The 22026-nt window shown below is 43.4% G+C and overlaps 1 protein-coding gene across 4 annotated transcripts in view; it reads left to right on the top strand.

Moving 5' to 3' along the window:
• LOC119965944 (lysine-specific histone demethylase 1B) overlaps positions 1 to 22026 on the top strand; it is a 160758-nt gene that overhangs the window by 6707 nt on the left and 132025 nt on the right. For 3 of the 4 annotated variants that reach the window (XM_038796978.1, XM_038796976.1, XM_038796977.1), the window contains 3 exons: positions 15540 to 15634; positions 16892 to 17013; positions 19855 to 19944. In XM_038796978.1, the coding sequence (XP_038652906.1) occupies positions 15540 to 15634; positions 16892 to 17013; positions 19855 to 19944 (307 nt within the window). The remainder of the gene's footprint in view (positions 1 to 15539; positions 15635 to 16891; positions 17014 to 19854; positions 19945 to 22026) is intronic. The other variant, XM_038796979.1, reaches the window with a different exon arrangement.

The following is a 22026-nucleotide window of genomic DNA, read 5'->3' as shown; positions in this document are numbered from 1 at the left end:
TAAACGGGGAGGTCTCTGCAGCCATGTTCTGGGAGGCATTGAATGTGGTGGTCCGGCGGAAGTGATTCCTTTCAAGGACCATTGGGATAACGTAGAGAGAGAGGAGAGGCAGAGGCTACTGGAGAATATTGTGGAGGTAGATCGCAGATATTTGGCACTCCGACCAGGCAGCTTTTGATGGTTTGCTTGATAATGGGAAAGGCTGTGGGTCAGCTTTGTCGGGTAAGGGGTGCCCAGTAGGAGTATGGTGAGAAGGCTAGCCGCTTGCGAGTCCACCAGTTGAGGAGGCGGCGGCATTGGAAATTGTGCAGGTAAGGGCAGGTTTGGGGGGGTCACCGCGCTAAAGAAAATCAAAAGGCATTTGAGGACTCATTGGGGGCTATATAACTCCAAGCCCAGGGCGGCGATGCAGATATGGGGTACTTTCTGGATGGGTTAATAGTCCTCGAAGTGGAAAAGGAGAAGTGGCAAACATTGAAATAGCCATTGCAGTTGCAGGAGATAGTGGAGGGGGTAGGGCTGATCCAGTTTGGGAAGGCGCTGGGACCGAGTGGCTTCACGGCCAAATTTAATAAGCAGTTTTTGGGGGAACTGGCCCTTCACTTGAGTATGTTCAATGAGGCACCGTTGCCACAGGCCTCTCTTTCTTTGATTCCAAAGAAAGATAAGGATCCGCTGTAGTGTGGATCTTACAAGCCCATTTCTTTGTTAAACTCTGATGTAAATATATTGGCCAAGCTGCTGGCAAAGCAATTGGAGGGGTGTGTGCTGGAGGTACCCTCAGGATCAGACTGGGTTTGTGAAGGAGTAGCAGTTGTCATCTAACATTAGGAAGTTATTGAATGTTGTCATGACCCCGTCGATTAGTAGGGTGCCAGAGGTGATTGCATCAGTGGACCAGAGAAGGCCTTTGATCGAGTTGTGTGGCGATACCTGCTTGAGGGCCTGAGGAAATTTGGGTTTGGACTGACATTTGTGACAGGAATACGGTTACTCTATGCATCCCCACGGTGGGAGTTAGGACGAATGGGATGGACTCTAAATATTTCAGGCTACATAGGGGAACGATGATTTTTGCATTGGCAATAGCGCCCTTGGCGATTGCGCTCCGAGCATCAGAGGAGTGGCGGGAGATTGTAAGAGAGGGGCAAAGAGCATGAGGCTTGAGAGGGGTGGGCGCAAAGGCCGGGATGGAGATTCGATTGTGGTTATTGGTGGGAAAAAATGTTTTCCGATAAGGTGTATGTGGAATTTAATCTGAACGGGGAGGTCTCTGCAGCCATGTTCTGGGAAGCATTGAATGCGGTGGTCCGGGGGAAGTGAGGGAGGTGAGGCAGAGGCTACTGGAGGATATTGTGGAGGTAGATCGCAAATATGTGGCAACTCTGACCAACCAGGCAGCATTTGGCAGAGAGGAAAGATATATGCAGGGACAGTTCGCTTGATAACGGGGAAAGGCTGTGGGTCAGCTTTGTCGGGGAAGGGATGCCCAGTAGGAGTATGCTGATGACCTACAGCTGTATGTGGTGGACCTGTTGGAGAATATGGGGAGAATTATGGACCTGTTATTCAAATTTTGGGCCTTCTCTAGGTACAAATTGAATGTGGGCAAGATTTTTTTGGGTGAATGATTTGGGAAGGAGTATGAATCTTGGACCCTTGCCATTTAGGGTGGCTGATGTTAGGTCCTGGTACCTGGGGATTCAGGTGGTGCATGACTAGGCAACTATACACAGATGGAACTCAGTGGGACTGGGCAAGGGGAATTTGTGAAGGGTGTCTTGCCATTATTGTCGGAAGGGAGGGTACAGCCCGTAAAGATGCATGTGTTGCCTGAGTTTCTGTTTATCTCCAGTCTTCTGCACTATTATTAGGCAGCCAATGTAGAGAAGGTGAGACAATGGTGGGTGGCGGGGTGGTTCAGAATGGGTGCAGTTGGAGGAGGTTTGTAAGGGGTCGAGTTGAAGGGCTATGGTAACAGTCCTGTTCCCAATTGCCCAGGGAAATACACCAATAGCTCTATGGTGATCATTGATTAAAGATCTGGAATCAGCTGAGGAAGCACTTTAAGTTAGGGTTGGCATCAGTGCTGGCCCCACCATGTATGGACCATGGGTTTATGCCCGGACAGATGGATGCGATGTATGGAAGGTGATGGAGGGTAGGGATAGAGCAAGCGAGGGACCTTTTTTCAAAGGAGAGGTTTGCAGAGTTGGCGGAACTTGCAGTGAAATATGAGTTACCAAGGGGGAGTCGATCAGGTACTTGCAGGCAGGGGATTATGTACGGAAGGAGTTACCCACTTTCCCCCAGATACCGGAGTACACGTATTGGAAAAACAGCTAGCTCCAGGCGAACTGGGGGAAGGGAAGATCGGAGATATCTATGAGCGCTTGGGACAGAAAGAGATGGCGTTAGTGAAAAGCATGAAGTGCAGGTGGGAGGGAGAGCTGAAAAGCATGAAGTGCAGGTGGGAGGGAGAGTTGGGGACCGAGTTAAGGTGGAGCATATGAAGTGAAATATTATGGTTCACCACCACTTCCTCGTGTGCGAGGATGAACCGTATCCAATTCGAGGTGGTGCATAGACATGGCCTCGATGAGTGGGTTTTTCCGTGGGATAGAAGATCTTTGTGAGAGGTGTGGGAAGGGTCTGGTGAACCATGCCCATATGTTCTGGAGGGGTAGGTGGGTGAAACTGGAGGGTTTTTGGGAAGCAGTGTTCACGGCTCTGTCGCATAGTGGGGTTCGATGTGCCCATTGAAGGAGGCAATGTTTGGAGTCTCGGAGCTGTCCTGGCTACGCGAGGGGAAGGGGAACGATGTGGTGGCCTTCGCTTCGTTGATTGCCTGGCGAAGGATTTTGCTGAACTGACGGCCGGCAGTGCCACCTGGAGGTTTTGGCATGGGTGGGGCACCTGCACAATTTTCTGAGCCTGGAAAATATCAACTTTGCTCTGGGGGAGGTCAGAAGATGGGCTTTACACATGATGGCGTTCGTTCCTATCCATATTCAAAGACCTGTCTCATCAGTGGGGAAGGAGGGGGGATGGTTTAGGGGGTTATGAAGGGGGAAAAAAATTACAAACTATGTGTGGCTTGTGTATTTGAAGAGGGTCTATATTATCTAATTTTGCTTGAGTTTGGAATTGCAACTTTGTGATGAGGCTGTGGTTGTGATCCTCTTGCTTGAATTTGAGATTGAAGGCGTGCAAGAGAGAGAATGCGCTGAGGGAAGAAGGTGGAGAGCCAGCACCACATTCTCATGCCCCATGGTATGCTGCCTTAAATTTTTTTTAAAAGCATCAAATTGCAGATTAATACCACAGATATAATCTTCATTATTTTGACTCTGCGATACAAATACATGTATTACTTTGTTCAAAATGCAACATAATTACCAATGCATTGTATTCGGCAATCGCTGTTTAATAATTAATTTTGCATCAACTACATTTTACCTATTTGAAGGGGATGTGGTGTATCATTGAACAAGTAATTAATTGCATAATTTGGGCCATCTGATATTCAAAATTACCTTTTGCAATATTAGACAAAAGACTTGTACTGGTGTCCTATAATACGATGCAACCTGAAATTCCACGATGATGGTTGATTTCTGATGTCAGGTGGTGTTATTTGAATAAGTATCCTCTTTGAAAGTAGGACCATTGGACATCATTATTAGTTCTAACTGCTTGGCTATAGTTAATTGAATCATAGAATCCCTAAAGTGCTGAAGGGCCCATCAAGTCTGCACCGACTCTCTGAAAGATCACCCTATCCCTGTAATCGTGTAACGCCCAACTAAACTACGGACAGAGGGCAATTCAGCATGGCCAATCCACTCAACCAAAGCGGAACTTAGCTGAGCCAAACATCAGCGTTGTTTTTTTTGGAGCATATTTCTGCAGCTGACCAAGCATATTGCAAGGACACGGAGTGTCTCACTGGTGCTAGCACACTATGGTGGTTAAAGAAAAGACAGTTGTGCTGAGTAACCCCTGCTTGCTGTAGTCAGGATTGATTCCATGACCAGGGGAAACTGCTATAGTAGCAGTATGCAAAAAGAGTTAAAAGCAAGATTTGGATCATTTTAAACCTATTAGCTTTACATCTGTAGCAGGCAAATGGCTGGAAGAGATCATTAGAGATACAGTTTATGAACACCTGCATGAAAGGGGGGGTAATTGAGGTTCAACCGAGTTCCAGGAAAATAAGGTTCTGTCTTATAAGCCTGATTCATTTCATTTTGAGGAAATTGCTAGTTTGGGGGATGAGGGTAGCTCATCCTAGGGTTAGGGTTAGTGTTCACCTGTGTTCTATGACTTACATTGGCTCCCATTTAAGCAACATCTTGTTTTCAAATCCCTCTATCTCACCCTTCCCTCACTTTTTGTAATCTCCTCCATCCCATGACCCACAAGAAATCTGCGCTCCTGAATTTGGCCTCTTAAGAATCCCCGGTTTAAATGCTCCACAGTTGGTGTCCGTACCTTCAGTTGTGTTGGTCCTAAGACCTGGAATTTCCTCATTTCTCCAGCCTATCTGCATCGGCTTTCTCCTTAAATAAAATCTCTTTGACCAAACCTCAGTCCATCTGCCCTAATGAGGTACAAGTTAGAAAATGGGCAGCAGAGTTTCGGATGACATCCAGTTAATCAAGGGTAGAACGTAGGAGGCTGGCCAGGAGTGCATTGGACTAGTCACACTTTGTTCATGAAGGCAGCACTGAAGATTTCAACAGCCGATGAGCTGAAGCAGGGACGAAATCGGACAATGTCCGGGAGGTTGGAAAAACAGTCTTGGAGATGACATGGATATGTGGCTTGGTGTCAAACTTTGCTTTATAGCTCTAGTTTATTAAAGCACTTGAGGTATAAAAATGCTATACCAATACAAGTTTTTATTGGATACAAGTATTGAGGAATGTGAGTGAGAACCTGAAGAGAAAAAAAATGATTACATTCAAGTCTAAGTGGAGAGGTTAGGCTCACATCTGGCAGAACACAATTAATCAAAATATAGCGTATGCATGTTGGGGCTACGCAAATAATATAAATATAGCGTAAGCATGTGGTGGGGCTAACACCAACATGTGTATACAATGCAGGGTTCCATACTAATGTTTGTTGAGCAGGAAAAATCCATCGTTGTTATAGTCCATTAGCCTTGAAAGGTTCACGACCAATGCCACAATGCTGCAGCAAAAACATAAGACAAGAGTGACATTTGCATTGTGGCAGCCCGATGCGATAATTCATTTTGGGATCCTTTTATTTTACTGGACAGTGATACTAACGACAACAGCAGCTTCTATTTATAATATATATAATATATATATATATATATATATATATATATATATATATATATATATATATATATATATAGCCTTTTAATATAAATAAAATATCACTAGGTGCTTCACAAGAGTCTGAATGTCTGATACCCGAGTCACATAAGGGATTAGTAGGCCAGATGACCTAAAACCTGATAAAGGAGGTTGTTTTAAGGAGGGCCTTCAAGGAGGAAAGAGATGTGGAGAGGCAGAGAGGAATAGTAAGGGTATTCCAGAGGTTGAAGCCAAGGCAACTGATCAATGGTGGATAATAAAATTAAATGATGTTGCACCTGAAGAATTTTATAACTATTCAATGTTCATTTTGGAAGTTCAAAAACTAATGAGATTAGCTGTAATAATCTTTATTGTCACAAGTGGACTTACAAGTTACTGTGAAAAGCTCTTAGTCGCCACATTCGAGTACACGGAGGGAGAGAATTCAGAATGTCCAATTCATCTAACAGCATGTCTTTCGGGACTTGGAGGAGGAAACCGGAGCACCTGGAGGAAACCCACGCAGAAACGGGGAGAACGTGCAGACTCCGCACAGACAGTGACCCAAGCCGGGAATGAAACCTGCTATCCTAGCGCTGTGAAGTAACAGTGCTAACCACTGTGTTACTGCGTGCCCGTGTGACACTGTTTATGGCATTCCTGCACTGACTCAAGATTGTGGGTTTAATTCTCATTCCAAGGAACTGGGCCCAAAGATCTAGGTTGATCCTCTTGTGTAGGACAAATAGAGTGCTACGCTATTGAATGTTCTGTCTTTTGTGATGAAATGTCAACTGAGACATTGTGCTCTTGGGTGGATGTTATAGGTTGCTAATTTGAGGAAGATCCTGGGACTTAATCTCGTGCTTGTTTGGGCTCTCTCTTTTACTCTCTTTTCTTTCTCCATCCCTTGCAGACTAATGCATGACTTTTACTCTTGTATTCGCTTACACTGACACACACATTCGCTTTCACTCCCAATTCTTTCACTGACACTGAAGCTCATGGACTCTCAATTTTTCTGCACATTCTATCACTCTAGTAGATTGATCTCTACTTGTGGGGAGATGGAATTGTATCCTGGTGACCAGGTAAGAGGATTACACCCTGATCTTCTAGTGTTAGGGGATTGTATTCCTAACTTTGTTGAGAATATTTTGTGTAGTTTTAGTCCGTCCACATGGTGGGTGATGAAAAGGTCATGGAGAATTTTCGGGTAATTGATTAATGCATGGTTTATAAAATATGATTCGGCACAATAGGCTGAGATCACTATCTCTGGGACTTTACAGTGTCCATGTGGATAGATTTGAATTAGGTTGAGGAGAAGCAGTTGATGTGCATGTAAAAGCTGCTGGTAAGATGTTAGATTTTTCTTTTTTCTTTAATGTTTTTATTGGGTTTTTTGTGTACCAAACGGATATAAATAAGAACAGCCAGTGAGAGTTACGCAAGAGAGCACATAAAGGGTAATTACACGGTAGCACAGTGGTTAGCACTGTTGATTCACAGCTCCGGGTTCCAGGTTCGACTCCTGGCTTGAGACGCTGTCTGCACTGTCATAATATCCACTCATGTATATAATAAGATACAGGCAGTGATTGACACACAGGATGACCAGTAAGCACACAACACAGTGCAGCCAATCACCAGACAGGTCACTACCACTATAAAGCCAGAGGGCACTTGGCTTCCCGCTCTCTCTGGACCCAGCCACTGTGACAGTCCGAGTCCATGAGCTAGCAAGTGCAAACACCATGCGGTAGCTAGTAAGTCTAGTCAGGCTACTACTAGATCTCCAGTCAGTTCAGTATAGTGTCGACCCACAGCTGAGTGTGTTTATCAGTTCTATCGTTGAATAAAACAGTGTTGGATCTTCTCCAGTGTTAGACGTCTGTTTCTAGCTTCCCTGCATCAAGTGCAGTCCACATTGAACCAACCTGCCTAACAAATCGTGCACGTTCTCCCCATGTCTGCGTGGGTTTCGTCTGGGCGCTCCGGTTTCCTCCCACAGTCCAAAGATGTGCAGGTTAGGTGAACTGGCCATGCTAAATTACCCTTAGTGTCCAAAAAGGTTAGCTGGGGTTACTGGGTTACGGGCATAGGGTGGAGGCGTAGGCTTAAGTAGGTGTTGTTGAAAACTCACCACTATTCTTAGAAGTTCCCCTATACCAAAAAGGGCCGACATTCTAAATGGTGAACAGGGATTCTCACTCCCTGACTCCGATGCAGGCTTTGGTGGGTGCTATTCAGGACAAACTATATTTTCAAATTATCCCCTGGTATAACCCATACCTTCACCGAAGATTTCATCTACTTACCACTTAGTAGCATCGATCCTGGGTCCTGCATTGCTAAGTAAGTAAAGGAGACTTTGGAATAACCATTGTTTCAGGTTAAATTAAGTTATTTTATTATTATATATTTTTTTAAAAAGCTGCAATCACTATCTTTACAGAAAAGTAAAAAGATCTTGCTTCTGGATCCTTCTGGTTGGTCAGACCCAACTTGACAATCAGTCTTCTTTAAAGTCTGGTCTTCTTTAGATGTATTCGCTGGTTAGCTCGGTTGCTATGTTCTATCTTTCCCATGTACCAAGCTGAGAGAGCTGGCTCTGCTGGCTGTCTCTGAGCTGACTCTGCCTCCTCTTTAAATTCTGGTCTTCCTTAGATGTATTAGCTGTTTTAGGTCGGCTACTTGGCTCTGTCCCATGACCGAGCTGACTGTAAGCTGACTCTGCTTGCTTCTCTTGTTCCTTCTCTGCTTCTCTCTGAGTTCTAGTAGTTCCTGCTCTGGGTTTATATTCTCTTTCTAACAGTTATTAAGTTTTTATGACTTTATTGCAAAGTAACTTTTATTTCACTTTGATTGTAAAAAGTATCTTTGATCTAAACATTCTAATACAACTAAGTATTCATTTTGACATGATCTCATAGATCTGATTGCATTCTTCCTTTGTGATGTTCAAAGTTCCTTTGTGGTATTCAAAAATGCTTTAATTTCAATAGAGGTGTGAAGTTTGGTTTGGTTCCTGTCATTTCTATAGTTTTATTTTCCAATTGTGTCCCCAGCTCATAATTTTGACTTTGATTTTAGCTTTAAATTATGTTTCTCATAGACTGATCATTTCCAGTTTTCTTTAATTTACGTGGTGTTAGCAGAATTTCACACCTAGAATTGTCACCAAATTCAACTGAACCTCATCCTTTCCTTTCCAGCTGCTTACTAAAATAGTTAATTTCAATGAAGGTGTGAAACATTGCTTTTAGCATAATGCTAAAAATCCACTTTGTTATAACTTGAAAGGTTTACATTTATCACTTAGCTCAACTAAAACCCTCATCCATGCTTTTCCAGATGCTTACTAAGATAGTTAATTTCAATGAAGGTGTGATCCATTGTTTTTAGCTTCATACAAAAATCCTGTTTGTTTGGGAGAAGGAATCTGCATTTTATAATCCTACTCCTGGCAGCTGCTGTTAACCCTTTGTGGGATCTTTCCCTGTATTCTCTCATGTTTCTCTCAGACCAGAATATTGCCAGACTTCCATGTTTCAAATGACACATCTTTCCATATTATCAATTACATAGAGTACTCTTTTTAAGGGCCGATGCAAACTTGATGGGTCGAATTTCCCCCTTCTGCACTGTAAATTTTATGATACTAGAGTTATTTGCATCAAGATCGTTTTTTAAAAAACTATTTACATATATACATCACAGTTTCCCCTTCCCTTACTTCTCTCCCTTCTTCACACTGTTTGCTGTAGCCATTGTGGTCTCCGATGTTTCACTCCCCGCTGGTTTTCCCTTCGGCTTTCTCTCCTCTGGCTCCTGTTGTTACCCCTGCCCACCCACCCCTCCCCACTTCCTTCACCTCTGTGTTCTGGCTACTCTCTTTTGGTCTTTGGCTTCCTAGTTGTTGGCTACAAACAGGTCTTGGAACAACCGAGTGAATGGCTCCCATGCTTTGTGGAAGCCGTCTTCCGACTCACGTATGGCGAACTTGATTTTCTAAATTTAGAGAAATTCCGACAGGTCAGACAGCCAATCTGCAGCTTTGGGTGGTGCTGCTGACATCCAACGAGCGGGATTCTCCGGCTGGTGCTCAGGGAGGCAAGGGCTTTGGCTCTCCTCCCCATGGAGAGATCTGGCTGTTCTGATACCCCGAAGACTGCCAGCAAGTCTGGGGCAAGTCCAGAACATGTGGGCATGGTTAGCCAGGCTTCCTTGGCACCGTTCACTTTTGCCCTCTACCTCAGGGAAGAACCTGTTCATTTGGGGTCTGGTTAAGTGGTCTCTGTCTACCACTTTAAGCTGCATTAGGCTTAGCCTTGCGCATGTGGAGGTGGAGTTGACCCTGTGCAGTGCTTCGCTCCAGAGTCCCCACCCTATTTTAAACCCCAAGTCATCCTCCCACTTCCCGGGCAGCACGGTAGCATAGTGGTTAGCATAGTTGCTTCACAGCTCCAGGTTCCCAGGTTCGATTTCCGGATGGGTCACTGTCTGTGCGGAGTCTGCACGTTCTCCCCGTGTCTGCGTGGGTTTCCTCCGGGTGCTCCGGTTTCCTCCCACAGTCCAAAGATGTGTGGGTTAGGTGGGTTGGCCATGCTAAATTGCCCGCAGTGTCCAAAAAATGTTAAGTGGGGGTTACTGGGATACAGGGATAGGGTAGAAACGTAGGCTTCAGTAAGGTGCTCTTTGTAAGGGCCGGTGCAGGCCCAATGGGCCGAATGGCCTCCTGCACTGTAAATTCTATCATTCTCCCTTGTCTCGCCCAGCTGGGTGTTCGCCCCCCCTTAGCAGTCGTCCATACATGCCACCACAGTTCCTTCCCTAAAATGTCCACGTCCAGCAGGTACTCCAGCAATGATGGTCGTGGGTATGTCCTTGTTTCTTTTCGTAGGAAGTTCTTGAGCTGTACGTAGCTAAGTTCGTTGCCCCCTGTCAGTTGGAATCATTCTGTCAGCTCCTTGAGCATTTTTTTTTGGAAATGTTTTTTATTGAGTTTTCATATTTTATATCCAACAAATTACAAATTATTAGAAATAAAAACACGCAAAATTAACATGTATATTTACAGGTAAGCATCTTCATAATAACAAATGTGGCCACCCCCTTTAACCGGCATACATGTTTTACATTCCCTAATATGGCCGAGGCACATGTTTATAGGCATTTATTTACAATTTGGTTTTGGGCCTTAGCTTGCCATCAGACTGTCGCTTGCGGCTTTGTCCTTCCTTCCTTTTTTTTGAATAAATTTTATTCAAGTTTTCAACAACAAATTTTTATCACAACAGAGAAAAACAGTAACCCCTCCCCTCCAATACAAAAACAATAAATTAACAAGAAAAAGAAATAAGCGTAAAACCATAAGAACAAACCCCCCCCCCCCCGATTCCCGTCCATTTTCCCCTGATTCTTGGCCACCCAACTATTCGTCCTCTTGTTCGTTGGCCACAAACAGGTCCACATTCTGTGGAAGCCGTCGTCTGACCCTCGGATGGCGAATTTGATTTTCTCCATTTGGAGAGATTCCGAGAGGTCGGACAGCCAGTCTGCAGCTCTGGGTGGTGCTGCTAACCACCAGCCAAACAGGATTCTACGGCGGGCGATCAGGGAGGCAAAGGCAAGGGCGTCCCCCTCCTCCCCAGGAATAGATCTGGCTGGTCTGCAACCCCGAAGACCGCCACTATCGGGCATGGCTCCACCCTCACCCCCACCACTTTGGACATAGCCTCGAAGAAGGCTGTCCAGTACTCCACAAGTCTGGGGCAAGACCAGAACATGTGGGCGTGGTTGGCCGGGCCTCTTTGGCACCGTTCACATCTGTCCTCCACGTGCGGGAAGAACCTACTCATACGGTTTCTTGTCAAGTGGGCTCTCTGTACCACTTTTAGTTGCGTCAGGCTGAGCCTTGCGCACGTTGCGGTGGAGATGACCCTATGCAGTGCCTCGAGCATTGTTAACCAGTTGTTGGCGTACTGGTCTCTAACTATCAGCATCCCCCGTCCTGTCTCCACCATTGAAGGAGATTTCCACAGCAAACTACAAAAAGTCCATCATGCAAACCAGCCTCCCACCCATTGACTCCGTCTATAATTCCCGCTGCCTCGGAAAGGTAACCAGCATAATTAAGGACCCCACGCACCCCGGACACACTCTTCCACCTTCCTCCGTCAGGAAAAAAAATACAAAAGTTTGAGATCACTTAATAAACGACTCGAGACTGCCATCATATTCAATTGATCATTTGAATGGACCTACCTCGTATTAAGTTGATCTTTTCTCTACACCCTAGCTATGACTGTAACATTACATTCTGTAGTTTCCCCTTCCTTCCCTATGCACAGTATGCATGTCTGCATAGCATGCAAGAAACTATACTTTTCACGTTATACTAATACATGTGACAATAATAAATCAAATCAAAAAGATGTCTATGAACGCTGGCATAAATCTGTGTTTGTTGCAGATGGGGCCTTTGTCAGTCATTTTGGTTAGGCCGAAATGCTGTCGCAGATGATTCCACCACTGGGCTAATTGAATGGTTCTTGGGTGGGATGGGAGCGCTGTCGTGACGAGGGCGCAGAGGGAGGTCCCCTTGTTGGAGTCCTCCTCCATGAGCATCCAGCATCCATTCGGCTTGCTGTCCGTATGGAGTTTGCACACTAAATTAAAAAAAAAAAAAATCCCAGTTTGGAGCGTACATGTTCACCAGGACACCGCAGACTGTAATGTACCATCCCCCTGGGCCTGTAACCGTCCTCGTCACAGTAAACTCCATCCTCTTATTTAGCATAAAGCGGTTGCTGTGGCAATGGTTTGGTGTCGGCTGAGTAACTGGGTGGGGGAAAGTTGTTTTTCTCTCTCCCCCCACCCATGTTAAAACATCTGTGGGCTCCCCATTGCTTCCCCTGCTACCATTTTTCCAGCCCGCCCTCTGTGACAAACTTGTCCGCGTCCGGAGGAACCGTGAAAAAGTGTTCTTTGCCTTGTTATGTGACCGAGAGCTTGGCTGGGTACAGCATTCCAAATCTTATGCCGTTCTTTGCTTTGTTAAAATCGGCCCGGCGTTTGACCAGGTTAGCCCCAACATCTTGGTATATCCGGATCTTGTGTCCTTCCCAGCTGCAGTTTTTGGACTGCCTGGCCCAGCGCAGGATTCTCTCTGATACCAGTGCATTTTCGCGATTATTGCCTTCGGCTGGTCCCCGGCTTTGGGCTTTGGTCAGAATGACCGGTGTGCTCATCTACTTCTGGTGGGTTGGGGAAGCTATCCTTCCCACCATGTTACCCAGCATTTGGGTCACATATTTTGTGGCATCCCTACCTTCAATCCCCTCTGGTAGGCCCACAATTTGCAGGTTCTGCCACCTTGATTGATTATCTTGGTCTTCAACCTTTCCTTTTAGGCTGTCTTGCCACCTCCTTTTCCATGGTGACGATCTGCTCGTTCTGGTCCGTTGCAGCTATCAGGCCTTTGATCGTCGCCTCCTGGGCCTCCAGTCACTTTTCGGCTTTGTCGAGGGCCAACTGCATGTGCGCCAGAGCTTCGGCCACCGCACCCTTCTCCACAGCCTGGATGTCCAACTTTGTCTCATCTGTGTTCCTTCAATGCTCTTGAGAGGAACGTCATCCAGCCATCTCCTGGTGAGGGGGCTTCTTGTGTGGCTGGTCGGACCCTCTTGCTCTGGCGAAGTCCGGGTTTTGCCGCCTTATGCGCCGGCCTGCTCATCCGTCTGCTGCTGCTCTAGGCTCTTCCAACTCCTGGTCTCTGGTCAACCCCTGGACTGGCTCTTAATTGGCATCCTTTTCTCTTCTGCTGTTCTGCTAGTGTTGTGGGGATGATTTGTTTGGTTTGAATGCATTTTTCAGGTAGAGAGTCTATTTTTCAGGTTCGCGGGAGGAGAGCCATCTGATGTGCGACTTCTCAGTACATCGCCATCACCGGAAGTCCAGGTTTTTCATTTTCAATGGAAACGTTGACCTTTTAGAACTAATTGTCTGTTGGTACAGTGAGTTCTGATTTCATAGCAAGTGTTTAAAGGGGAGTGTTCGGTTTTCTAGTTATGGCCATGTAGCTGTGTAGAATTGGTCGATGTGGTGATGGTTGATGTGTCTCATGGTCACTATGGTTTCCTGGAACTTGTTTTAACAAATTCCCAGAATTTGTTTCTTCCCTCTGAATTTGCCTAAGGTAATTTTTATTTTGTCTGTACCTGAAGATAACGTGGCTTGCTGGTTGGCGAGGAGCAATGAAGATTGTGAAGTTTTGTTGCAACGTAACCTTGCCAACCAAATTATCCAAAGACACTGGCTAAAAGCAAATGACTGCGGATGCTGGAATCTGAAACCAAAAGAGAAAATGCTGGAAAATCTCAGCAGGTCTGGCAGCATCTGGAGGGAGAGAAAAGAGCCAACTTTTCGAGTCTTTGGTTCTTTTCTCTCCCTACAGATGCTGCTAGGCCTGCTGAGATTTTCCAGCATTTTCTCTTTTGGTATCTAAAGACACCGTTCTATCTCAGTTTTGCACCTCTAGATCTTTGCACCTATGCTGTGTTTGTTTGACTTCTCAACCTGATGGGCCAAAATATTAATTATTAAACAATGAGGCGGTATGGTTGCACAATGGTTACTATTGTTGCCTCACGGCGCTGGGGACCCGGAATTGATCCCGGCCCAGGTCACTGTCTGTGTGCACTTTGCACATTCTACCCATGTCTGCTTGGAACTCACCCCCACAACCCAAAGATGTTCAGGGTGGATGGATTGGCCATACTAAATTGCCCCTTAAGAAGAAAAAAATGATTTAGCAATGATGAACATTGAAGATTTTTTCCCTTCAACAATCTGAGTTTCCTAGCCACTGATTCCATTCTCCCTGCAGGCCACTGTCTCAGATTGTCTCCAACCTCACTGTCCTCATTAACCTAGTGCTGAGATTCTTGGCCCATTACTGTCACATCGTCATGACTGCCTACTTGCAAATTATTAACTGCCACTGCTCTGTCTCAACCCATCTGTTGCTTAAACTTTCATCATTGTTGCTATTTCCAAACTTGATTATTCCACTGCTTTCCTGATTGTACTCCCCACCCTGCCCTGACTTGCACACTACGTAAACCTGAGCTCATCAAAAACTCTGCTGTCCATACCCTAACCAAGTTCTGTTCACCGATCATCATCACCATGCCTATTGGGCTATATCTGCAGATACTTCCATTTTAGCATTCTCAATCACATTTTAAAATCCTTCCATGACCTCACCTGTAACCTCCTTTAGCCCTTTGAGACCTCTGCATTCCTACAACTCTGGCTTCTTAGACATCCCCCACTTTCTTCACTGTTGGTGACTTGTGCCTTCCGCCATTAAAGTTCTAAACTATCGACTTCCCTCTCCAAGGTTTTCCACCTGTTTCCTGTAAGATTCTCCTTTTTAAAATCTTTGACTAACGGTTTTGGTCATCTGTCCTAACAGCTCCTTCCCTGATTTGGCATCAATTTTTTTGGGATTGCCAGCATAGGAAGACCAGTTCAATACTTTCAGTATCTAGTGTGCCTTTGTTCGGCATTGATAATACTTCTGTATGTCAACTGTTCACTTAATTTTCCACCTTGTAGGGGCAGCACTGTGGCGCAGTGGTTAGTGCTGCTGCCTCATGGCGTGGAGGTCCCAGGTTCGATCCCGGCTCTGGGTCACTGTCTATGTGGAGTTTGCACATTCTCCCCGTGTTTGCGTGGATTTTGCCCCCACAACCCAAAAGATGTGCATGGTAGGTGAATTGGCCATGCTAAATTGCCCCTTAATTGGAAAAATGAATTAGGTACTCTAAATTTATACATTAAAATAATTTCCACCTTGTTGGTTAAATCTAATCCCTCTCGCAATTTAATTGCTACTTTGTTTCTTCAATTAACTGCATGAAATCTCTTCTTCGCCCAGCATTCTTCTGGCCACCAAAAATTTGAGAGGTCTGGCTTCAGCTATTCAGGCACATTGCATGTTTTATGACCAGGTTCAAAATGGCTACACTCATTTCGCAAACTGTAACTGAGCGAATGGTGAATGAATGCTTGAGTCTTTCTGATGTAGTTTCTGTAGAGGTGTATTCCGAAATGATCAGATCAAGCAATAAAACTGTTTATTTTTCAAATTTTATAACCATCTGCACATGTATGCATGTTGATTAATTATAGATGCCATGAGTGGACGGATGCGAGCTAAGAAACGACCACCTATTTTTGAAGCACCAATCGATAACAATCCTCCCCTGAGATCATCAGGAAGACAGGTGTTGTAATAATCTTTATTATCGTCACAAGTAGGCTTACATTAACACTGCAATGAAGTTACTGTGAAAATCCCTTAGTCACCACAGTCCGGCACCTTTTCGTGTACACAGAGAATTCAGAATGTCCAATTCATCTAACGAGCACGTCTTTCGGGAATTGTGGGAGGAAACCGGAGCACCCGGAGGAAACACATGCAGATGCTGGGAGAACGTGCAGACTCTGCACAGTGACCCAAGCGGGAATCGAACCTGGGACCCTGGTGCTGTGAATCAACAGCGCTAACTACTGTGCTACTGTGCCATCCATACAGTGCCATTAAAACTAATATTCACTATAGTTCTCAAATTTACTCTCTCACTTCAAGTAGGTTTCATTTGTGAATCAAATTTGAAATCTGATTCATGCCACGCTGCCTCTTGTGTTCCATCTTGTTCCGGTTTTTAAACTAAAATGTTGGTACAATTTGATAAATGACTTTTGAAGAGTCTTTATATTTCTTCAATGTGACAATGAATGTTCTTTTCAGGTGTGCTGAAAGTTCTTGCATAAAATAATCTCCTGGAGAGATGCAGTATGAAGGCTCGAAAATGCTCCAAGTTGATATATTCCATATAAATACAAAGCGAAAGATGATCACTATCGTGCTGCAAATATCCTCTGATGAATTTATTGTTACTGCATTGTTCTTTTATTTTATTGTTCTTTACGAAAGGTGCCACCATTTGCCATTATTTTGTTTGCAATCTCCACCTTTGGGAGGATGCAAGATGGATGTCATGCAGTTTTGCAGATGGATGTGAGCTATTGAGTGACATATGCTACTCTATGGTGCATAAGGCTCATTCCATGGACTGCAGAAGATTGTAGTACTTGATTTGTATTATACCTGCAATAGAACATAGTTTGTAGTTACATTTATATAATTTTAAAAAATGATGCAACACAAGCATTTGTGGAGTTGCAAGATCAATATTTCATTTATGTCAAATTAATTTTGCATTTAGGTCAGCACGGTGGCCTAGTGGTTAGCACAACCACCTCACGGCGCTGAGGTCCCAAGTTCGATCCCGGCTCTGGGTCACTGTCCGTGTGGAGTTTGCACATTCTCCCCGTGTCTGCGTGGGTTTCGCCCCCACAACCCAAAAATGTGCAGAGTAGGTGGATTGGCCATGCTAAATTGCCCCTTAATAGAAAAAATAATTGGGTAATCTAAAATTTAAAAAAAAAAATTAATTTTGCATTTTATTACAATAAAGGTCAAAAAGAAAACTTTTGAAACCGAGGAAGAGGAGGAAGGTTGTGAAAAGAAATATAGGAAGTGTGAAAAAGCTGGATGCAGTGCAACGTATCCTGTTTGCTTTGCCAGTGCTGCAGAGAGGCAAGTGGCCCTGATTCTGTAAACATGTTCTTGCATTAAAGTGTACAAATGGGTTTATTGGCCAGCTGCTCAATTGGAATCGTTTCCCTCCTTTTAGGAGGAGTGATGTAAATATCAATATGATTTCATGGCATTCTTTCAGGAAATGTGATTTACAAAATGTTGAGTTTTGAATAAATAATATAGTTGCTCAATGCAATTATGCTGTTTGATGAGGATTTACATGTGTTTAGTTGTAAACTCATATACAGCTCAAATGATGGCATCTAATTACTATACCAGCTAATAATCCTTCCAGGACTGAGAACCGCATTCAATTGACACAACATCAAATTTTCTGTAAAGCAAGATATGATAGAGTTCTGGCATGTTTTAAATTGTGTGTTCAACTTCAAGATAATTTTGGGCAATGTTAGCTCCCTTGGATATATGGCTCAGAAACAGGCCGTTCAGCTCATACCAGCATTTATACTTCATGTAAGACTCTGCCCATCTTCCTCCTCTAAATCTGTCCTCTGTTCCTCACCCTTCATATGCTTGTCTAGATTACTCTTAAATCACTTTAATGACTCCCTGCGAAGGCAAGCTCCACGCTCTCAGCATTCTTGGGGGGAAGGGGAAGAGTTTCTGCTGCATTCCCTATTCGAGTCAAAATTAAGTGCTGTTTCATTGTTTACAAACGAGATGCATCTTTGGAACCAACAAGGGACCAGGCCATCTGGGACTGGGTGTTGTGCAATGAGAAATTATTATTTGGTAATCTAGTTGTGAGAGAATCCCTGGGTATGAGTGACGGTAATATGATAGAATTCGTTATCAAGGTGGATAGTGAGGCAGTTGATTCTGAGACCAGTGTCCTGGATCTTGAAGGTAACTATGATGATATGAGGCATGAGCTGGCAATGTGGACTGGAAAATAATTACAGAAAGGAAGAACAGTGGACAGGCAATGGTAGGCATTCAAGGAACGAATAGGTGAACTAAAGTAGTTTATTCCTATATGGTGCAAGAATAGAAAGGAAACTGTGGCCAAACCATGGCTTAAAAGGGAAATTAGAGATGGCATTAGATTCAAAGAAGAGGCATGAAATGAAATGAATGAAAATCGCTTATTGTCACGAGTAGGCTTCAATGAAGTTACTGTGAAAAGCCCCTAGTCGCCACATTCCGGCGCCTGTCCGGGGAGGCTGGTACGGGAGGCTGGCATACAAATTAGCAGGAAAAAGCAATTGACATGAGGATTGAGAACAGTTTAAATTTCAGCAAAAGCAGGCCAATGAATTGATTAAGAAGGGAAAAATACAACATGAAAGTAAACTAGCGGGGAACATAAAAACTGACTGTAAAAGTTTATATCGCTATGTAAAGGTAAAAAGATTGATAAAAACTAATATAAGTGCCTTACAGTCAGAAACGGGGGAATTCATAACCAGGAACAAAGAGATGGCTGAAGAATTAAATTTGTTCTTTGCTTCTGTCTTCACAAAGCAAGATATGAATAATGTACCGGAATTTCTGAGTAACACTAGTTTTAGTGAGGAGCTGAAGGAAATTAGTATTCATTAAGAAATGGTTTGGGGGAAATAAATGGGATTGAAGGCAGGGCCTGATAATCTACATCCCAGAGTACTTAAGGAAGTGGCCCTAGAAATGGGAGATCCATTGGTCATTTTCCAAAATTCTTTGGATTTTGAAATGGTTCCTACAGGTTAGAGGGTAGCTAATATAACCCTGCTATTCAAAAAGGGAGGTATAGAGAAAACAGGCAACTATAAACCAGTGAATCGAACTTTGGTAATAGGGTAGTTGAGTCCATGATCAAGGATTTCATAGCACAGCATTTGGAAAGCAGTGTTACAATCGGACAAAGTCAGCATGCATTTACAAAGAAGAAATCATGCTTGACAGATCTAGAATTATTTTGAAGATATAACTGGTAGAGTTGACCAGGGAGAACTGGTGGATGGTGTTTATTTAGACTTTCACAAGGCTATCAACAAGATCTCACATAGCAGATTACTTTCTAAAGTTAAAGCACGTGGGATTGCAGGCAAAATCAGGGTATTGAACTTGATGATCAGCCATGATCATAGTGAATAGTGGAGCAGGTTCGAAGCGCAGAATAGCCTCCTCCTGCTTCCATTTCTAATGTATGATTGTTGTGTTCTAGCTATTTGCAATGATGTGTGGTTTTGAGATGACACGTTTTTCTCTGGGAGAGTTGAATTAATTTGAATGTAGGATTTATCACCTCTCGTTTTGGATTTGTGAAAATGTTTACGTTTTGGTTATCTAAGGTTTGGAAGCATTTGGGAGAGAAAGAAAGACTTCCATTCAGGTGCCCCTTTTAAAGACCTTAGAAGTTCTAATGTGTTTTACAACCAGGTGAAGTGTTTTTTAAAAGTGTGGTCACTGTTGTAATGTCAGAAACACGGCAGTTAACTTGTGCACAGAAAGCTACCACAAACAGCAATGTGATAATGTCCAGATAATTTGCTTTTTGGCGATGTTGATTTAGGGATAAATATTGGCTGGGACATACGGTAAGAAGCCCCTTGCTTTAAATTCAAAGATCTTTTGCATCCACCTGAGCAAGCAAACATGGTCTCATCTGAAACATAACACCTTTGACAATGTAGCATTCTCTCAGCATTGTACTGAGTGTTGGTGTAGATTATTATGCTGAAGACTCTGGAGCAGAACTTTGAACCCATAATTTAGTGACTCAAAGGCAAGAATGCTACCATCTGAAACATAACTGACACTGAATCATTTGTGATTTATTATTTGTGTTGAGTTTTGGAAAGGTATTTAATGTGTATTCCTTTTTCATCATTTTAGATGTGCAAAAAACGGTTACACATCACGCTGGTATCATTTATCTTGTGGAGAGCATTTCTGCAATGAATGCTTTGATCATTGTTACCGAAGGTAAGTATCTAATATATTTATGTTATAAATTATTTCCCAACATGCTGACTGGTAAGCCTGTTCTTCAACCTCTAGCATTTTTAAAATGTATTCAAGGTTCACTTAGACTTTTTTCCCTATCTCAATTACCCTGATAGTGCCTTGCTTCAAATTAATTTCATTTTTCTAGAATGCCAGCACTGTGATTGGGAATTAGCTGTGCACTGACATGCTGCTGCTTCATGGAATAATACATACATATTTGTGCAGTGCTACCATGACACCTGAAGTACCAAAGTAATCTCTGGAGAATGAATTTGATTCAATGGATTTGTTCCAATCAAACTTTTGGTCATAATATCAGACAAGTCAGAAAGGTTCCTCCTTTGGATCGTTTTCTGTCGTATGTAGAAATTGAGCACATTTGTCACTAACAAGGTGATGTTGCCAAATGTTGGAGTTTTGTTTTGAGGTGCCTTAATTTCAGCATCAATGATGCTGCAAGTTTAAATTCTTCCAATTTGGCCTAATCTTTCTTTTAGAAAAAAATTGTCCTGCATATACTTCCTTCAAAAATAATATTCCATCTGGTGGTAATGTTTTTCTCACTTGTCTCAAATTTCTCCATCATAGTAATTCTAATATCCAAATTTATCTTGGAAACTGCCTCTGTAAACTTTCCAAACTGTCATTATATTTTTCCATGGTGATTAGTTCTGAGGGGAGGGGGTGAACAGCCAGCTGTTGTGATCCATATCAATGATTTGAGTAGAAAGAGGGATATGATCCTTCAGGTAGAATTTGGGGAGCTAGGAAAGAAATTAGCATGCAGGACCTCCAAGGTGGTTATCTCCAGGTTACTCAAGCTATCACTCACAATTGAGTATATGACTAGAGAGATAACGCAGGAAAGCAGAAGGCTTGGGACTTGTTACAAAAGGGGAGAACTTTAGATTGCTGAGACATTGGGACCAGTTTTTAGGGAGCTGGGGGCGAATACGGGGCAGAAGAAGTGGCACCAATTTCCTTGAAAGGTGTTTTGTAGTACTATTGGTGAAGGGTTTAAACTAACATGGCAGGAGTGTAGGAGTCAGGAGGTAATAGAGAGGAACATCAAGTTGCATAGAAAATTGGGAGAGAGAGTTGGCACTTGGGAAATAGTACAGTGCAGTCCAATTAACAGAAATGTAATAGGCCTAAATTACTGTTTATGTATGTTAATGTGTGAGGTGTGGTAAATACGATTGGTGGTTTGGAGATACAGATGGCCACATGGAAATATGATGTTGTGTTAACAGACTTGGCTTAAAGAAGGGCAGAACTGGGTATTAAATATTTCAGGCCACAGGATATTCAGGAACCATAGGGAAGGGAAGAAAGGAGGAATAGAAGCTCTATTAATTAAGAAGAACATTACAATGTTGGTGAATGAAGATGCCATAGGGGTCAAGGAAAGACTCTATTTGGTTATAGCTAAGAAACAATAGAGGTGCCATTACATTGCTGACTGTATTCTAAAGTCACCAGCCAGTGGGAAAGATAGAAGAACAAATTTGCAAAGAAATTGGAGAGGTGCAAGAATTGTAGAGTAGTTATGATGGGACTCTAATTATCATAATGTAGACTTTATATTTGACATGTTGTTGCGATTTGCACAGTAACTTCATTGCAGTATTAATGTAAGCCTACTTGTGGCACTAAGAAAGATTATTATTACAAGTCAGGATGAACATGCACTCGCGGGTTAAGAAACACAAATCTTCCTTTTTAAAAGAACAAACTGATTAGAGACTGAAAGGGAAGGGAATAGAAGTTTTGGTTCTCTCCAATCCCTGTCCGTAACCATATAAAGGACCCAGAGAGGGGCCAAAGATTCAGAGGCCAGAGTAATTTGCTTTTCTCTAGAGATTCTAGTCTGTGTTCAGAAGAATTTTCTACATCATATTTCCAGTCCAGCCAGGGAAGAAAATCTTGTTCTGGGGAATGAGATGAATCAAGTGTCCGTATGGAAACATTGAGGAAATGGCAATGAGATGAGGTTTTGGCTGGCTATGGAAAAGGACAGGACCAATCCAGAACCAGAACAATTGTGGCGGGTCAACT

The sequence above is a fragment of the Scyliorhinus canicula genome, chromosome 5 (genome assembly GCF_902713615.1).
Source record: "Scyliorhinus canicula chromosome 5, sScyCan1.1, whole genome shotgun sequence".
Classification (NCBI taxonomy): Eukaryota; Metazoa; Chordata; class Chondrichthyes; order Carcharhiniformes; family Scyliorhinidae; genus Scyliorhinus; species Scyliorhinus canicula.
This window is presented reverse-complemented; position numbering and strand designations above follow the sequence as displayed.